Source organism: Manacus vitellinus, unplaced genomic scaffold (assembly GCF_001715985.3).
Source record: "Manacus vitellinus isolate BGI_N305 unplaced genomic scaffold, ASM171598v3 scaffold_29_pilon, whole genome shotgun sequence".
Classification (NCBI taxonomy): domain Eukaryota; kingdom Metazoa; phylum Chordata; class Aves; order Passeriformes; family Pipridae; genus Manacus; species Manacus vitellinus.
This window is the reverse complement of record NW_021940207.1, coordinates 2,089,897-2,109,807: the sequence shown is the minus strand read 5'-3', so window position 1 is coordinate 2,109,807 and position 19,911 is coordinate 2,089,897. Positions and strand designations below refer to the sequence as shown.

The window sequence follows — 19,911 nt, the reverse complement described above, 5'->3', positions numbered from 1 at the left end:
TATTTAAGGAGCTTCCCTTATATCCTTTAACATCTACTCTGGTTATCTTGCTATATGTAGGGATAGATGGATATAGATTGTTTACCTTTGTAACTCAGCTACTGCTTGAGGTTCAGATATGGGCAGGAACAACCCATTCCTAACATATTTCTGTTATTGCTTGTCACTCAACACTTCAGATATTCCTGCTCTCTTCTTGTCATAGTATTTAACAATTTCTAATCGTGAAACTCCCTCAAACTTCACCCTAATTTCCTGGTCTGGCAGGAACTGAAGGTTTCCTTGTTTGTTTCCCTGTTGGAAATACAGCTGTACTGAAAAACCTCTGAGTGTTCTGGTTTGGAGAATGAGATGGAGCCCAGGAGCTGTTAAGGGTGTGTGGCCTCGTCGAAGGCAGGAGCTTCTCACTCTTAGCTGAATGTTCAGGCTTAGGCTGCTCCTAAGTGTCCTAGATTTGTTCCCAGTGATAAAGGGAAGAAGTCAGTGTTCAGTCTGCCTACATTTATCCTTGGATGACTTTTTATAGAAGATCTGGTCATAAAAATACTTAGCCACATACACAGAGTGCATCATCAGCCTGCCTGACCTAGCTTGGGGAAGAGAGGCCAGAGGAAGAAGAGCACATCTACAAATGCAGATGCAAGAGAATAAAAGGGATGCAAAGAACCCTGGTCTTGAGGAGCCTTAGAAGTACCATTTGAAACTTGTAGTTTAAGCAAATCTTGAGTGTAACTGCAGGTAAACAATCAGGCTTTGAAGGAGGGGATCCTCCAGTGGCAAATACTGCTGCTTTAAACCAAAATATTGCACGTTACTACGTCTCCCTCATTTAAAGTATCTTCACATATTTGAAATACGAGAATGGGAAAGCTTGGTGCCCAGGAATCATGTGAATGCTCATAAGATACCAACCATGAAATACCTCGGCATGCACTGAACTCTGCATGAAGAGACAGAGTAGACAAGCTCAGTTTAATTTTGCCTGCTGTTACTGTTTGTGTCCAGGAGATGTCACTGAGAATCTGTAACAAACCAGCCTAACTGGGTACTGGCTGGTTGGAGTTCCTGGTCTCTAGAGTGCAGCAGTCTGGGGGAAATCTGACTGAATTTGCATGACAGCATATTCTCTGTCACTGCTGACTGCAGACAGTGCAGCTGGAATGCCCTGGGATCCAGCTGCTGTGCATCAGCACTTGGCATCATCCCAAGGCCAGTGTGGAGGTCAATGTGGAGGCTGTGGCTCTGCTCAACATTTGAAACACAATTCAGTGCAGTGTGAATGATGCTATTCTTGCTTTGCATTTTGGCTGAAAGCCTTTTCAGTCTCTGTAGGCCTGTTTTCTTCCTAGTGGGGTCAGTTTAGTGGATGATCTCACTCAACTGAGTCATTTTCAGATGTAATTAAAGCAATAATCAACCTTCAGAAAGGAAAATAGGGGCTAAAGGTAGTGTGCTGACAAAGCCACCATGATGTCAAGAAAGTGGGAGGATTGGGCAGAGACAGGTTCAGGACTAGGAATGGACTGTCCCCTCTACACACAAATAGCTAGGAGTTCCTGGAGCACCTCTTTGCAGTGATCACCAACACAGGAGCAGGAGAAACTGGCTTGTAGCATCAGCTCTGGATAACAGCAGGGAAATGCAAGGAGCAGCCTGGAAACAGGGTTTATTTGTGGGGATTTATAGGGTACTTTCGAGGAATGAGAACTTATTTTTTTCCCCCCAACTGATTCTCTATTTCCTCCCATGCTCCTAATGGGATAATTTATTGGATATTTTCCTTGAGAAAGGTAATTTACTGTCTCCCTCTCACAGCTCTCCCTTCACTAAATGGAAGCCTATGACATGGCTATTCCATGGGCAAGAATCTTCTGTGGGTGATAAATGATGAGAAAATCTCTGTGTGCTGCAGGACTACCCTCAGTATTGGGCTGTAGAGAATTCCTGAACCTGATGCAAAAAATGGGTTTACATAGAGATTGCAGAGAAAGAAGAAAGACTCTGGAAAAGGAATGTCCTTAATGTCCTATCTAAGGAGAACTGAGCAATAAGATACTTGTGACAAATGCTTTGTTTCATCCTGTTCCTTTATGTGCTCGTGCCTCATTAGTCAGCTCTGAGTCCGAGCTGGTGAGAAAACCTCTCTTAACTTCTGTGTGGTTGGAGCAATGCCCAGATTTATTAGCAGAACCAAGTTAGGATTGTACTGTGTACTACAACAGCTCCTAGAGCTGAGCATCATGTCAGGAGAACTGTAAAGGCTGCTTGGTTATGAGGGACTTGGCTCCATGTTTCCTACAGCTCTACTAGTGTTTGGATCAGAGAATCTCTCAGAAAGAGACTCCTCTTGACCTTGTTGCTTATGACCCTCCTGTCCTGTTTAGTAGAGTTTGATGCATAGAAACAAGACAAGAGCAAAATTCGTTGATTAATTCCTCCATACACTTTGAGTGTCTTCTTGTTCAAGAAAGACCTAAGACCAGGTTGGTCCCAGGCCCTGTCAGGGGTTATATGTGTGTATTCAAAGCTTGTATGCCTGGTTATTTAATTTCCTTTAATGTCTAGAAGGAATCAGAGAGTGCTGTACTTATACATAGACAAAAGTTTTAATATTATCACAATGAATTACTTGGAAATGGGTAACAAAGAACCAAAAAAAGCACTTAATCAGAATTGTGAAAAAGGTTCTCAAAAAAGCTGAGAATAAACAGAGGCTAGAATCTCAGCTGGAGTCAACTGAGGTAATGAAACTACAGTGAGTTATAATTTCAAATGGGAAGCTGATTCATGTTTACTGGATGTGGATGCTTTACAAGGAGGAATATACCATTGAGTACTGACCAGTCTGTCCAAAGGCATAAAATCACCCTCTAAACTTTGCAATTTCTCTTTTGCAGGAGGAAGAGGGAAGGATGGGGCACCCATTATAACCTTTCCAGAATTCGCAGGATTCAGTGAAATACCTGATGAAGATTTTCTGAATGTGGTCACGTATCTAACCAGCATTCCCAGGTGAGGATAAGCACAAGTGTCTGTTGATGTCCTAGAGAGTTTTACTTCCCCAGTGGCTCGCTGCTTTTAGTGATGCTACCAGGATGTACCAGTGACCCTGCATCTATCCGGTCATTAGGAAACTTCCCTATGTACAGGGGGCCCGAGGAACCGTTTTCATGATTTTCATTGGAAAGAAAGCTTCACACAGGGCAGGTTGAGCTGGGTGGGAGGGGTTGTAGATCTGAAGAGCAGCAACAAAGATGGCAGATCACAGGGGAGCTAAGAGGGGCTGTTTGTGAAAACCCTCAGGGGACCTGGGTGCAACAAGGGAAGGATTGCATCTGGAAGGAGACAAACTGGCACAGGTCCTGTGACTGCTTATTTTCTGAGTGCGTCTTTCTGTGCAGCTTTTCCTTTTCTGAGAAAGCAAGTGAGGTGCTCCATTGACAGGATTCTGGCAAGCACCGTGTGCATTCTGATGCTTTGTTTCTTTGGAGATTGCTCCACAGCTAGGATGTTTTCCTTGCTCTTTGCCTGCAGTTGTGGAAGGATAGTGAAACCAACTGACTTCCCCTGCTCTGAGGATCTGTGCTGAGGCATGGCTGCTGAATTACTTCTTGTTTATCTAAGAGAACTTAATATTTTTTCAGTCCCCTGATCCTGTCTCTGAACCATGGCTGCTTGTGCTAGTTAGAAGCAAGCAAGGATTTATTATTTCCTGTGGTTTTGTGTAAAAAGGTGCTTAGAGGAGCACAGGAGAAAATGCGCTCCTTCAAGTTTGAGTGAGAAGTTTTCCGGCTCCACCTACATGTATTCCCCATACTGACTTGCCAAAGCAAGCTGAGAGAAACCACACACTGTGAATTTAACAGCTTCATTGTTTCACTCTGCTCTGTGGGCCTTTTGTTCTGCAGGAGAAACTCTGTCTTAAGTATTTCTTCACTAGCTTCAGGATTGGGAGGGTGACCAGCCTCAGGGTTCATAAAACACCAATAGTAGCTGCGAAAAACATAAGACTAGTTTTTCAGTTCTTTGTACTTGGTATGCTGGGGGGTGATTCCCAGTAAAGTTATCACATGTTGGGGAACTAGAATGTTGCATTGTCAACATGATAGAGAGAAATGCTTTATGCTTCTTCAGCCTGTGTGAAACCCAAAAGTACAGATGGGTTCAAAAGAAATAAGCCAAATTCATGAAGGATTGCTCCATCAATGGCAGCTGAACACAATGGCTCAGATGCAAACTCTGGCTGAAGAAATCCATTTATTCCTCAATGCTGGGACTTGGGAGAATATACCAAGAGAAATATTGTCCTTCTCATTTTCCTACTGCCTTTGTCTCAGTAGCCACTGTCTACTGCCACTGGAGTCAGGGTATTGGGCTGGATGGATCTTTGCTTTGATTCAGTTTCAGTTCTGTGTTTTCTCTTCCCCTGAGGAATCCCAGAACAATGTGCAAAGAATGACGAATTGCATTTCAAAACTTTGTAGGTCAGGAGAGCTGCAATATGCCCATTTTACAGATGATGAGTTATGTGTAAGTAATATCTCACACTACAGACAGGCTCACCAAAACCTGTGTTGAGTAAGTGACTGCTCAGTTTGCTTTAAATGACTCATTCAAGGTCAGTGATTGGGGTTTGAAGGTACATTTTCTGCATACCAGCACACTGCTTTAACTCTTAGGTTCAATCACAGATCACACTGCAGGGATATGAGTTTTCTGTAGAGTTTTCTAGTCTTTGTTGCAGTGCTTTTAGAAAGATTGACTACATTTCTTGAGTCACTATTTGAAACTCGTCACCCTCTATGTAGATGGTGAGGGACAAAGATGTCAATTGAGAAGAGGAAGAACCTGAGCAGCAAGCTTTGGTTATGTGATTTATGACATAATTATATGAAGTACTATCTTAATATGTCATAAGTAGTGGACCTGTTTGGGTGCAGCAGAGCCTTGTTAATCTGCAGTTGGCAGGTCCATGCACACAGAGTGTCTCTGCCACACATCTCAGCAAGCAGTAAAGGGACTGCATTGTTACCTTCATCAGCACTACTGTGCTATATACTGCTATGTGTATTATGACAACATTCCTGTGCATGTTGTGTCACTGCCAGTAGTTCACCTTTTACTTCAATTTTCAAGACAGATGAGAAGGTATCAAATGAAGTGACTAAGAATAGAGAATAGTCTCTAACTCTTCTGGAGTTACAAAGGGTATGGCCATGAATCAGGTAAGATGAAGTATAGTTTGAAAAGCAGTTCACCCTGTTTTTCCTAGAAAGTACTTCCTTCTTCGGAGCTTAGTGAACCAGAGAAATCAGCACACCATTTTCCAGGCAAATATAGAGAGAATATCAGTGTCTGATTCTGCATATCCTGTAGAAGAAGGCTCATGCTAGTTGTGGAGTTGAGCTCTGTGATTGCAGACAACATCATTCAGCATTTGTAACTAAGTCCCTCTGGAATGATTAATCTTACGTGCTAATATGACAGAAGATATCCACTTGACATGGATCAACTCCTTTGAGGAACAGGTGCCCTCCTCTCCTCCCAAAAGAGGTAAGGAAATTCAACATCTCCTGGCCTCCTCAAATCAGTGTTCAAGGGCTAACCCAAATTCAGAGCTGAAGATAGTACAGCTCTGCTGATGGCACATATTTCATTCAGGGAAAGGGAACCTCTCTGCCAGACATCTGTAGATCTGGGCAAATGTGCCAGAATTTATTTTGAAGGTAAGCTTGATGTCTGTCTGCTGTTCAGGATTGTCTTCAAATCCTTCTTTTCAGAGAACTGGAGAAACCCCAATGCATTTTCACAAGAGATATTACAGTAGTGACACTGAGAAAACAATGATAGAATTTGAGTGTCTTTGTGTCTTGTTTTTAAACAAACTCCCTTCCTCTGGGTACACACACAGGTGGGGTTTCTCAGCTGTACATCACTTGTGCTGATGCTTCCATCTTGGCTAGGCCTCTTCCCATGGCTGTTTGCCTGCATCCATTCCTCAGTGCCAAATGACATTCAGACCTTGGTATGGCTTTTCAGCATGCTGACTGAAATAGGATCACTTGCTGACACTCTCTCTGTTTCCCTGACTAAATTTAGGATCTAAATCAGACCTATCTAGTTAAAAAAAAAAAAAAAAAAAGAAAAATACCCACCAAAAAATCCCCCAAAACCAAGCAAACAACAAAAACCCCCAAACCAGAGGTGCCACCTGGGGGTCTGGAGGCTGAGGCTGATTTTCCCAGGCCTTTCCTACCTACCAGACTTCCAAAGCAAATTTTGGTTCCAATCAGCAGAATCAGTTTGATAAATCCAGTGCAGATTTTTAGGTTGGTTGGGAGGACCCCAGGCTGAGAATTTTGTGTTTAGTTTCTTACCCTTTCAGTAACAATCTGCAACACACGCAATTTCTTTGTTGCCTTCCTCTGAACCCTTTATCCTGATGCATACATACCATGCTGGTGACTTTTTTCCTTGAAATATTTGTCAATGCATACAGTTGTGTATATATAAGAGGAGAAACAGATGAAGTCTCTTCCCTGTGCTTGAGGGGCACTGCTACAAACCACCTTTTCTGTCCTCTGCATAGAGAACTGCATGTTGCACTACTAAAGAGGAAAAGTCATGTACTATCATTGAATTTTATAATCCCCAGAGGATGCTGTAAAAATATTGAAGTAGGAAATTCAGTGTGTTTTCCTGTTACCAGTATGAATTATTGGGAAGACTCACATGGCATCCCAGGTTTGCCAGAGAGTTTGGCTTTCAGGTTGCTGTTCTTGATCCAGCAGAGGTGCATCAGGAGCTCAGAGTTGCTACCATTGGTGGTCTTAGTGGATTTTTGACACAAGTTTGCACAAAATGAACCCGTGAAAAATCCTGGGTTGCTCCTTGTATGGACAATGGAAAAGGAATCAAGAAAGTGCTTTAATAATTTTTTTTAATTTTGATCTGTGGGTAGATGTTTGATCGCAGTATATCCTTTGATTATGACATTTATGCTCTTCCCACTTGCCTCTGGTTTGTTCTGAGATGACTGAGCCATCCTCCTCCAATGAAGTTTCTGGACACTTTTCTCAGTGTGTACTTCTGAGGACTTCTCTCCAATGCTGAATGCTCTTGGAAAGCAGAGTAGAGCAGTCACTCTGAAACCCTGAACCTTGTAGTGGGATTTTTGAGAGGGAAAGAGAGGATGTGGTATTTATGAGGTCTACATTCGTGGGATAGAGCACCAAATCAGTGCCTCCTAGATCCTTCTTGAAAAGCACTGAGAGGGACCAGGAACTGTTATCTTAGACAATATGTTAAAAGGATAGTTTTGAATGACTTGCAACCCTGGAATGAGTTTGTGGTTGGCAAGATAGAATTCTTCAGTTTCTGCTTTGTCTATCAGAATTCCTGGGGCTTCTGTACACAGCAAGGTGATAACAGTCAGGGGATATTGACCCCCAGGAGCTCAGTGCCCCTGTCAGATGTCAGCATACCTGGAGAATGAAGACTGAAGTGGGGTGTCTAATAGCTTGAATTATTTTGCAGAGAAAACAGGATCTGAGGGTTTTGTCTTCAATACAGCACAGTGGAATTTGTGATCCTGAACGATTCATGTCACCTAGACTGGCAGTTTTGTAGCTCAGCAGCTCAGAGATTTAGCAGATAAAATATTCATGTTTTGTGTAAGCTGATAACCATACACTGGAAAGAGAAAATTTGCTGGCTTTCCCTTTTGTGTGAATTTCAGCCAAATATTCATTCTTTCCACCGTACATTGTTTTCATAATGAGCTCAGAGGGTGCTCTGAAGGAGGCTGTGTTTTGCTGCAGTAGCTCTTCCTTGGAATAGGAGTATCTCTGTGTAACCCTGCATACCTATTTCATCTGTTTTGCAGTCTGGAGGCTGCCAGCATCGGATTCATCATCATCATAGACAGACGACGGGACAAATGGAGCGCAGTCAAGGCATCCCTGACACGGATAGCAGTAAGTGCTTGCTTTTGTTATTTATCTTCTGGAAATTAAAATCGTCAGCTGAACCTTCAGCACATGATATAGTCTCCTGTGCTCATTTTAAGCTCCCATTTTCTGGCCGTGGATGCAGACTCTCCCCTGCCCTGAAGCTCATGAGTGTTAAATAAGAGAGGGAGGAAGCTGCTGGAACAAATTACACAGCCTTGTTTACTGCTGAATTAGGACAAATTCCTTATTTTCTGGGTTGACTGCAATCTAAATTCTAGTAATTTTAAGTTGGTTCCTAGAAGAGTATAAGAGGTCCCCTTCTGTGCCCTGAGGAGGAATTGATGTGGCCTGCTCATGAAAGAAACAGATCCCAAGGGACTTGTGTTTGCATGGTAGTAAATGATCTCTGTCAGAAACTCTTAATAGCTTATTATATTTCATTTGCAAAAGTCAGAGCTGGGTGCTGATTTTCATTGCTGAGAAAAGCAGCTGCATTTATGCATCTATTACCAGGAACGTGCTGTGTGAGGAACAAGCACTTATATGCAGAGGTGCAGGATGAAGGGGTGACAAAGGCAACTTTAAGTTCTTTTGAGTATTTAGACAGAATTGGTTTTTATTCTCAGGGTTTTTTTAGTTGCTCTCTTTGAGTAATTGTTCTTTTTTTATGCTTGATGAGCTCAGAGGAGTGTGTGAAGAGATGTAAGCTGGGTGTTGCAGACAGGGCCATGTCTTATGAATGTGTTGAGTGTCTGCGTGTGTGTAAAAATATGTGAGGTTAAGAGGATTCAAAACCCTTTGCAGAATGAGAAGGTAGGTCAGCCTGGGAAATCTGTCTGTGCCACCAGCTTCCTTCACCACGTCAGACATGGGCAGCCAGCTTTGCCCTCTAGTGGCAGCAGCCTAAAAAATGGGAAAACCTATGGTGTGGTGGTGCAAAGGAGCTTGGCAGGGTTCAAATCTGGGGGAGAAAGGCCCTTGTCAAGAACTTTGCAGCTCTGTGATAAATCCACGTCAGAAAACAATGTGTGCCTGGGCAGTAAAATCCATGGGCCAGTCTTCCTGCTGGCTTTGGAGACAGTGCCAATGGGCACATGCAGAATGGACCAGCTGATACAGTGAGCAGCTGGACTGAGCAAGATTCAGCAAATCTTACCTACTTTGCCCTGTTTAGGAAACACTTGGCTGAAAATTCCCTAACAAGGCAGAGTTGTGCCTTCTAATAGTTCTGTATTTCTTGCAGGGAGCATTTCCAGGAAACTTGCAGCTGGTGTTTGTCCTGAGACCCTCCCGCTTTATCCAAAGGGCGATCGCTGACATTGGCATTAAACTCTATCGAGATGACTTTAAAATGAAGGTACCGGTAAGCATGCATTTTTTGTCCATGTGTTTTCTCCATATCTGCAGTTCTTGGGTGTCAGCAATTTCTCATAACCCAGTAACTGAAATTTGATTGCAAGTGGCAACTGGGGACTTTCATCTGGGTCCATATGATAATACCTGTATGGTAATGCCAAAATGTTAAATAGCAGTGGATGCTTCACAGTATTTAATGGACATGTTCCCACGTGGCAGGTCAGTCTAGCTATAAAATGTGGCTCAGTTTTTAAGTATTGACATTTTAACTCCGTGGAGCTGTTCCTCTGAGGTAGGCAGAGGTAGATCTCATTCCAGTGACAAACGTTAAGTATTGAGGACTACAGAGCAACAAAAGGCTGGGGTTGAATTCTGCACTATTTTATGGATTATCCATGGGACTGCTGACTTTGTTAAGTGCTTCCACAGCATTTCCTATTCTGAATGCCTTTTATGATCTCCAGGCCCTCAAGATTCAAAGTTTGTTTTCTGTTTCTTTCTATATTCACTTGGCATATGCAATAGGTTGATGAGACTGTGATGTGAAGATTATCAATCCTGAAAGAGTTCAAGTTTTAGGTTATTCTATGAGAGCTCTTCTGGGAGTTGTTCCTAGCTGCATGTTTGCATGTGGTTTCAAGTGTTTTATAAATAGACTTGAATTATGATTATTGATGATATTTCATCCTGGACCAGACTCATACTGGGTTCTATAATGACTTTACTGTAGGGATTCATATGGCTCTTTTGGATTTTACATGTGGTTTCATATTGTTTTGCAAAAGACTCATAGCTCTCCACCAATGAATTCTAGCTCTGTCAATACCCAAGTTTGAAGTTCAGGTGTTTAAGACACCTTCTGCTTCTTCTGAAAGAGAGACAGCAGCCTATTTATTACAGTGCATACAGGAAAGGAACCATGAATAAGTATTTGGTTAATGTGGACTAAATTGTAACATTTACTGTAGTTTGGCAAGCGTAGCTTTTTGGTAAAATGCAAAAGTGATGAAAAAATATATCTTTGAATCCAAACCAAAATATCTTACAGTACTTCAAAAAATGGATGTTCCTATATTTAATAAGCCATGATCTGTTACTATAGCAACTATTGTAGCAGCAACTGCAGCCCAGAAAGGGCAACCTCATCAAGGATTAGCATTTTCCAACAATTCAGCATCTTCCACACTTTTAGCAATTTATTTGATGACAGTGTTGCATTTCAAATCCAATTTGGAAGAGATGGAAGTTGGAAGGAAGGTTAATTCTAGGTAGAGGTCAAGCACTGCATTAAGTATGAAATAGTAATTTATCTTTCTTACAAGCAGGAAAATCAAGATACGAGTTTAGTTTGCGGTTATCTTGGATATTCTGATTTTGAGACATCCTGGGGATGTCCACAGAGCACTTAGAAGAGCAGCCTTACAAAAACTAAGAGTCTGCCATGCTCTCTGGAGGGACCTTTCACTTGTGTTTGCAGTCCCATCCTAAAAATACCATCTGGACATGCCCCTGTGTACCTGAGTTTCAGAGCGGGGAACTTTTAGGGATCAGTGCCTATCTTCAATATCACCATCATCTTTTAAATTGTTTACAGGTTGTTTGTATTGTGAGTTTGGCACTATGGCAACATTAATGTCATAACTAGGCCATGGATGGGTGGTATTTCCTATCACAACTGTAAGCGAGTCAGGACCAAGACATGAACATTCAAAAGGAGCTCCAAGAATATTGTGTGCATTTGTCAAAGAAACATTTGTTTAATAGTTTATCTGAGCTATCAGACTGCAAATATGTTCAGTAAAGTAGATTTGCTCAGTTAAATCAACACTGGATTGAGTAGGAAGCAGAAGATCAAACAGGAGCTGGAAATAAAGGCTGAAATAACAAACCAGACAAAATAAGGAAATGCGGATTTATATCACATTGGCATACAAATGTGGTTCATAAAACCTCATAAAGTAAATCTTTATTGGGATAGTGATTTGATTAAATGTCCTTATCCAGGAGCAAGATAAAGAAATACAGGAGACACACCAGGGTTCATCTGAGATTAAATTCTGGGAATTCAAAAGGAACACACAGAGATTTACCTAAGGAACCTGCCATCACAGGAAATGAATTAAAGCATCCTCACAGCATACACAAAAGGCTGAACAATCTGTCCATAGCAGGGACTTCTTTGACCTTTGTAGGCTGTGACTTCTTTCAGGTGTCCTAACCCATTGTGAAGCAGCCTCACCACAATTCTGTGTTCTCTGCTGCCCTGCTCATGCAGACCCTCCTCTCCTAAACTACTGCTCCCTTGCAATCTCAGCTTACTGACCGTGACTGTCTTTAGGCTGGCAAGCAGTGTGGGAGATGCTAATGCTCTCTAAGATTGGTTTCTTAGATGGATGCTGGATTGCTTCTAAGCTTTCTCCTGCAGAAATGCCTGCAGGGTGAAGACCCTGTGCACTGTTGGGCAATATTAGCCAGCAATATTAATAAGTTTGCTTTGTGGCTCATTCTGACAATATTAGATTAAAGCAAACACAAAATTCTTCTTAAAAGGGAAGTGCATGACAGTATTCCTCTGTAGTTTTAGTGAAGTTTAAAAAGATTTCCAACTTGTCAGCAACATCTCTGGTGGAGAAGAACTACAAAGCAGTTGAGACTTACTTTCTCAAATGTAATTTGCAATTCAGAAGTAGTACATAGATGTCAGGTTCCAGTCTGAGGGCCCTTCAAGATGATGCAGCTTTTTGAGTTTTCTGACTTTGATCACAACAAGCAGTGTTTCGTAACACATTCAGGTAACAGCTTTTCCTCTAGCTTTGGCTGAGGTACTCTCTGCTTTCTTCACCAACAAGGTCTCCTGGCTTCTGTGTTTAGAGATAGAGTTCAAGGAGAAGATGAACTACTGGAAGTGAAAAAGAATTGAGTGAGGGCCTACTTGAGAACATTCAGCCTGTACAAGTCCATGGGGCCAGATGCATCTTCCACTGCATTCTTGTATCCAAGTTAGGTTAAAGTCTGGATAGATGGACAACTAGATGTGGATTTAAAAACTAGTCTCATGATGGGCTCAGAGGGTAATGATGAGGCTCATGCTCTACCCGGAAGTGGGCGACAAGTGGAGTGTTGTAGTGATTCCTGCTGGCACCTGCCCTGTGTAATATCTTCATCAATGACATGGAAGAGGCAACAGGCTGCACTGTCATCAAGTGTGCAGGTGACACTAAACTGAGAGGAGCAGTTGATACATTCCAAGACAGAGTCCCTGCAACAGAAGCTCAAGGAATGGGCTGACAAGCATATTATGAAGGACAAAAGGGACAAAGCAAATTCCTGCAACTAGGAAGGACTTCTTCCTCAAGAAAGAAGAATCCATGTTCTTCCCTCCCAACAACACAACAGTGTTGTGTTGTTGACAACAATGCAGACTGTAGCCTGACTATCTGGGGAGCATCTCTGCAGAAAAGGACCTGGGAACTTGGTAGACAGTGAGCTGGACATGAGCCAGAGTGTGCCCTGGCAGCAAAGGAAGTCATCAGTGTCCTACTTTAACAGGAGCATAGCCAGCAGGTTGATACAAGCACTTATCCCTCCTTACTTGGCTCTCATTAGATCACAATGAGTATACCCTGTCCAGTTTTGGTTCCCCCAGTAAAAGAAAAATAATAATCTGGAATGAGATCAACAGAGAGACACCAAGAAGGTCAGAGCTTGGAGCATGTGCTCTGTATGAAGATGCTGAGGGAACTGGGCTTGTCTACCTTGGAGAAGGGAAGGCATGGGAGGGTTAATATGACAAACCAGCAGCTTTCCAGTTCCTCCAAGAAGGTCACCGAGAGCACACAGCCAGGCTGCGCATGACAGTGGGACAAGGAATAACTGATATAAAGTGAAACAAGAGCAGTTCTGACTTGGTATAAGGAAAAACTTTTCCACCACAAAGATAATCAGGCAGCAGACCAGCCTGCCCAAAGAGGTTGTACAATCTCAATCCTTAGATGTTTTCAAATATCAGGTGGATAAAGCCTTGAGCAACCTGCTTTGATCTCACAGCTGACCCAGCTTTGAGGAAGAAGCTGGACTAGAGATCTCAGGTTCATGCCAGCCTGAATTATTCTAGCATGATTCTGTAACAAGGATCAGCTAAAAACCTGTTCAGGTTTGTTCTCAAGGCTTTTCCTAGAGCATTATTAGCCTAGAATGCACATCCTCTACATCTTCACTCATCTAATTGCCCAGAGTGTTTGCCAGTGTATGTACCACGCTCCCTTGGAGCCTGCTGACAGGCAGAGCCAGTTAGCCTTTCTTTAAAGAGCAGTCAAGTAACATGTTTGACTTATTTTAAAGTCCGAGGCTTAAAATTCCTAGTAATTTGTGCTCAACACCTTGTTCTTCTGTTGCTGAAATCATGGCATATTTTCTAGCTGTTAGAACAACAATACATGTGTTTTATTTGCGTAACCACTTGTGTTGGCAAATTTACAGTGGTAATGCTGCTTATCTGAAGCTGACTGCAGATCTTTTTGGCTTTCATTAAGCAAGTCTAATGGTAAAGAGACTCTTTAATGTAAGAAAGTGAATTTAGGTTTGTCTCTGCTTTCTCTTCCGTCATGATTTTAAATTGAATAATGCCAGTGAACTCAGTGGATGTACAGTGCCAAAAAAAGGATTATAAAACTGAAAGGGAAATCTTATTCTCAATGATTTCATTTCAGCACTTGCCTGGATCAAGTGCTTGGCTTTGAAGAAGCTGTTTTGACTTGCCTAAACCTCCATTTCTCTGTAAATAACAGTTATCTAGAGAATAAATTATTTGATAGAAGTTTGTGTGAACATTATCAATACTATACTTTTGCTCTTGAAGCATGTGCCAAATGACTCAGCCTAGGAAGGAGCAAGATGATGTCAAACTATGGTTAGCTCAAGAATGGCCATGTACACATTAAGAAGGAAAAATCTAGTGAAAATAATCTCTGGTCATTGCATGACCAAATACATGCTGAGAATTGACAGCCTGTGGTGGAACTGCGGTGTTCATACGTGTTAAGGCAAACCCAGATCCTAGGAACAATGGTTTAAAGGGCTCATTATTTCTCTCAGTCCAGTGTGTTTGGATTTTTTTTTCAGATCATCATGTTAAACTCTGTCTCTGATCTGCATGGCTATATTGACAAAAGTCAGCTGACCCGGGAGCTGGGAGGAACTCTGGAGTACGGCCACAGCCAGTGGATCCACCACCGAACTGTGAGTGCTGGTGTTCTTCACTTGTCTGCACCAGAACTGTCCAGATGACCAAAACCATTAAATAGTAACTCTTCAGGGGCATGTCAGCCTACTGATTCTGCCAGGGACTCATAGAAGGAGGAAATCCATGACTCAAACAGAGAAAGGCAAATTCCCAAAAGTTTGCAACAGAAGCAGTAATCTGTAGCTCACTGTGTTCCTGGCCTAGGGCCGAACACTGTATTCTTACTCAGCAAGGCCCCTTGGCACATTCTCTTGGCTTTTGAATAATTGATGGGATCCATAGGCCTTCAGCTCATGGTTGAAGTTGAACATAGGCTTTAGCACTTTACTGAATCAAAGGTCAAAATTCTTACTTTAATGATTGATTATGTCCCTGCTTTTAAGAGAATAGAAACACTAGATTTTATTTTACCTTGTTTTCATTTCTGTGCTATGTAAGCATGCACTCCAGCTGGGTCATATTTTGGGTAACTGAAGAACAGTTGTAAGTAGAAAGGCAGAAAGACTTTTTATTCTATTGAGGAAACTTGTACAGGTTTGATTGTTCCCTTTTGGGACTGATTAATGCATTTCAGTGTTTGCTTCAAAACAATGTAAACAATTCATTATGGTGCCCAGAAAAGGTGATAGTTCACAAAAACAGACTCCAAACTCCGGCACATTAGCAGCTAAAATATTGTCTCATCCTTCCAGAGCAAAAATGGGCTAAGCTGGGACGTGATCCTGGAAAATTAATTTCACAGAGACTCTATGCAGTGTTTGCATCTGTCTTTGGGGGTCTACTTGCAAGATTGGTATGTTAGAGCTCACATCTAATGTGAGCCCCAATATTTTGCAGAGTTCTGATTAGCCCTGGGTTCTAGTCTATTGTTGCTGATGGACAGGTTACATCTAACACTCATAAAAAGAGCTTTTCTGAGGTAACTTTAGGTCAAGTCACTTTTGTCACTTTCTTGATATAATTTTTTGTGCTTTTCTGTCCTTATAAAATTGAATTTTATTCTCCTTGAAAACCACCAAATATTTCAGGCTTCTAAACGTGGAAACACAGAATTTGAATTCCCTCTAGCACTGATTTTCTACATTTATAGCTGTGTTGACTACAGTGAGGTTAGAATTGAGATAGGTGAGCAGGCTTATGTGTTAAAAGTGTCAAAAATATGAAACTGTCCTTGCAGGAGGGGGGAGTGTGAAGAAATGAATCATCTGTATGAACTTTCACACAGCTAAAGGCTTGAAAATATGCAGGAGGGGAGTAAAGAGAGACACAAGAAAGGCTGTATCATTTATTAATGAGAGGAGTTTACATAAAGTAATAATATATAGTTTGTTAAAATGTGCAAATAAAAGTGAGCCAAGATTTGAGGGGAGTGTGGCTATATAATCCGCAGAGGTTTGAGTTAAATTTGTTTGAAAAACTCTTACCAAGCAGAGAGACTTGGAAAAAAACCCAACAAGCCACAGATATAACTTAGGTACATGAAACAATTTATTAGACATGTGCACAGGAGAGGGTGGGGGCAAGCACGCTATTTAGTGAAACTCGGATAAGCTCCTGGTGAGTGGTGCAGTCAAGCAAGGAATATCTGTATAAGAGGTTGTCATTAGGGAAGTGTCAGCCTCCATGGCACCTTGAAACAACCTGACTTTGAGTCTTGCTGAGGTATGGTCTTATGTCCTTTGCTGCTTCTCTCAGTGTTCTCCTATCTCGTCCTGCCAGTGCTTATTTTCTGAAAGAGCTTTAAACCGTGGCTAAGTGGCAGTGACTCAGCGATCTCCCTGCATCGTCCACGGTTTCTGCTTTCTGATCTGGGTTGGCAGGAGCCTGTGAGCTTTTTTGCCCACGGAATACATTTTTGGGCTTTCAGGAAATCGGTTGTGGATGGCTGTGTCTGTCAGAAGTGTGGCATTTCAGCCAACTCTAATCCAGTAGTTTCAGTGCTGAGAACAGCAGGCTACAGCTGCTGGGCACCAACCCAGAGCAGTGCACAGTCTGTACTGCTTGTGTTGAAAGCAGGCATGAATTCATTGGGAAAAAGGGAAGGAGGCTATGGACTGTGCAGGCATTGCTTCATCTGGGGCATGTTTCAGTTCACATATTTGGACTATACCTTTTGAATTATGATTTACTTCCTGTTTGTTTTTCACTGAGCACACAGCAAAATTTTACTGTCATGGTTGCAGATAAGGAATTCCCATCATTGCCAGAGAAGGGAATGCAATGTGCAACAACTATGTAGCATTTGCCTGGATGTAAGAGCATCCCTAGTGCTGCTGACTGACACAAACCATTGAGTGGGTTAGATCACAAAGTACAAAGAATAAAGAGCTACATAGAACAATACTGTCCCCCTCAAAATTTGGGCATAATCATGAAAAAACATCCCATGCAATTACTTGCTACTAGATATAAAAGTTTTACTCACATCTCACAGGTCTGAACAATATATTCTCAGAAGGCAGCATTGGTTTTAAGGCTTCCTCTTTTGCCCTTTCTTCAGTAAAACCACAGATTTCTGACAAGTTTTGTGTTAGTACACCCAAGTGATAAGGCAATACTCCATTGAATCTATGCATTTTAACGGTGTTTGCTGTAACTTGTTCTTGTATTTGTGTACTAACATGAACAGAATGCATCTAGTACAGATAGGCAGGATGGAGATGCACGTTTTCAGAAGTCAGGGGGAAGACAGATTACTGCTGAGTGAACAGTGGCTGTATAAATATAAACACAAAAAGACTTTGCCCTATATACTTTAGGAGTGTCCTCAATTTAAAGCCTTCATTAAAATTTTAAACACAGCAGAATTTCCCAGTAAGCATGGGCAGAGGATCTGAAGTTCTAGGTCTGGCTTTGAAGCTGATGTCCTCTGTGGTTTCATTATGTCCTCTAAGCTCTGGGAGTTCCCAGCTGGCTCATGGAGATGACAATACTTTGTGACAGAGGATTCAATTTGTGACTTTTAGCATATCTGCCCCCAAAAAGGCAACATGACCTGCTTTACAGGCATGTAATACTTGCAGCACAGTGTGCCTGAAGGACTGAGTGTTGTTAAAGGGCTGTTGTTAAAGTTTGTGACTTTATGCTCCTGCTTTTCCAGGCTATTGAAAACTTTGCAATGACAGTAAAAACAACAGCACAGATGCTACAGACCTTTGGAACAGACTTAGCAGAGACTGAACTTCCCAACGATGTGCAGTGCACAGAGGAGCTCCTCTCCGCACACACCGACCACCACAGCAAGCTGAAGGTGAGTGTGTCTTCTCATGATGGCTCCAGCACAACAGTACATGATTTGTGACTTAACAAAATTTTCTGCCATCACTTGAGAGTCCTTTGTCTGGAAGCCACTGAGGAGGACAGAAACCTGGGTTCAGGAGGTCAATTTGATTCAGCTGTGGAAAAGGACATTTTACAGCTTCAAGAGTGATAGAACAGGGAAATGTCACTTCTAATGTATGAGGGGGTGTGATGGAATCACATCTGGAATAGCATGGGCTCCTGATGAAGAGTTCATCAGAAAGGAACTGGAGCAGATAGAGGCAACTGCGAGGATAATTAGGAATAGATAGAATGATCTAGGCAATCATGGTTGTTTTATTTAAAAAAAAACCCACACCAAACTTTAGGGCAAGTTTAGCTTTGCAGAATAAGAATCAGAAGAAAACATTACTGCTGTCAACAAATACCTTAGGTTAAACACAAGAGAAAAAATACTACTTAAGCTATATTAGCACAACAGCACGTTTTATGGAAGAATGTGCAGTGATGTGGGGTTCATCTGCTGATATAATAATGTTTCAGCCTAATTGCCCTTTTCATTACTTATCTTTCATGCTGGGAAGACTCTTCTTCCATGGATGACTCCTTATACCTGTTGTACTGTGGCTCAGCATGTCACAATGTTGTTTGAAGGAAATTCCATTAAGAAGTGCAACGTGTCAGCACAGGCTCTCAGCTCACTGAACAATCTGCAGCACACATTCAATTTGTGGTAGAATAATTTATTCTGCAATAAATTTCTGCCTGGTCAGAAATGCAGTCTGCTCAGAAATTGTACTATTTCTTTTCTCAAAAATAGATCTACTATTCAAAGTGAACAGATTTAGTCTCTGCATTTTCTAGAAAAACGTATCACCTTTGGTAAGCATTTATATTTTGTTCCAAATATTTAGTACCTAAGAAAGCATCCTCCCGTAGCATCACTGTGTTGTCCATGTAAGAGATGTGAGTGTTGTTAGAAGTACATACAATTTGTTTTCTGGCTTGTTTTCTTTCCCTCAGGATGAGCTGAAACTAGCAGTGAAGCAGGGGGCCACCCTGCTGACATGCATTCGGGAGCCAGTCACCCGAAGTGCCAACAGCAAACTCAGTCCAGATGAACTGGAAAATGTAGCCACAGTAGAAAGGTCAGTGAAGCTAGATTACCTTGTGCAAGTTGCTAATTTATTCCTAAGAAATGCAAGTGTAATTTAAATAATTTAAATATGCGAGTTATAAATTGCCTCCGGTTCAACCACTCAGGATTTATTGGACAGGGAACTCAGAGAAGGGAATGGTTTTGAGGAATTTACTTGACTGAACTGTCAAGGTGAGTTCAAACAAGTCCTGAATTTTGTGGTAATTTTTGGTCAGACCACTAACTGCCTGGGCTGAAGATTTAACATGAGACTTACTTTCCCTGTAACATATGTGTCCTCCAAACTTCTGTGCCTGATTTGAAGGGCACCTGAATCTCTGTGAGATGAGAGGGTGTGTGTTTGTGTATGTCTGTGGAATCACTGGGGGAGAAACAGATGAAGTGATACCCTGCAGAGAGAGAGAGAGAGAGAAACAAACCCCTTTTCCTTCCTACAATGCTAGTTACTACCATAAAGCTTTTAGTCACCATGTAGAAGTTTCTGCTGTGCCATGTGATGCAGTGGAAAGAGAAATGCCATGCTAGTGTTTCAGCATGTCTGCATTCACTGGGAACAAAGCTGCTAAAAGTAAAGCTGAGCTGATATTTTTCACTGAATACTTTAAAATCCTTTTAACAGTCACACCAAAGGAATTTGCAAATTCATCTTGAATTCAACAACCAGCTTTGATTAAAACCACATTTTCCAGGGATAGATTGAAAACAGAACTTTAGTTTTGAGAGAAATAGGAGGGAACTATTGTCATTTGCCCTAATAACTTGATCATTTCAGCACTCACCAATCCCTACTTGCCCAAAGAGTGCCCATTTATTGAAATACAGGATATTCACGGAAAACTTTCTTTTCATTTTTTCTTCTTGTTTAAACTGTTCTACTTTGTAATTAATGGATCATTGAGAAACTGTGCAGATGACTCACTAGTCTGGTTTTAGACATTTTA

General features: G+C 41.7%; 1 protein-coding gene across 14 annotated transcripts in view; it reads left to right on the top strand.

Moving 5' to 3' along the window:
* LOC103758229 (guanine nucleotide exchange factor DBS) overlaps nucleotides 1-19,911 on the top strand; it is a 163,249-nt gene that overhangs the window by 47,226 nt on the left and 96,112 nt on the right. For 13 of the 14 annotated variants that reach the window (XM_029960811.1, XM_018074825.3, XM_008924471.4 and 10 more), the window contains 6 exons: nucleotides 2,898-3,012; nucleotides 7,886-7,976; nucleotides 9,196-9,315; nucleotides 14,430-14,546; nucleotides 17,651-17,800; nucleotides 18,835-18,959. In XM_029960811.1, the coding sequence (XP_029816671.1) occupies nucleotides 2,898-3,012; nucleotides 7,886-7,976; nucleotides 9,196-9,315; nucleotides 14,430-14,546; nucleotides 17,651-17,800; nucleotides 18,835-18,959 (718 nt within the window). The remainder of the gene's footprint in view (nucleotides 1-2,897; nucleotides 3,013-7,885; nucleotides 7,977-9,195; nucleotides 9,316-14,429; nucleotides 14,547-17,650; nucleotides 17,801-18,834; nucleotides 18,960-19,911) is intronic. The other variant, XM_018074824.3, reaches the window with a different exon arrangement.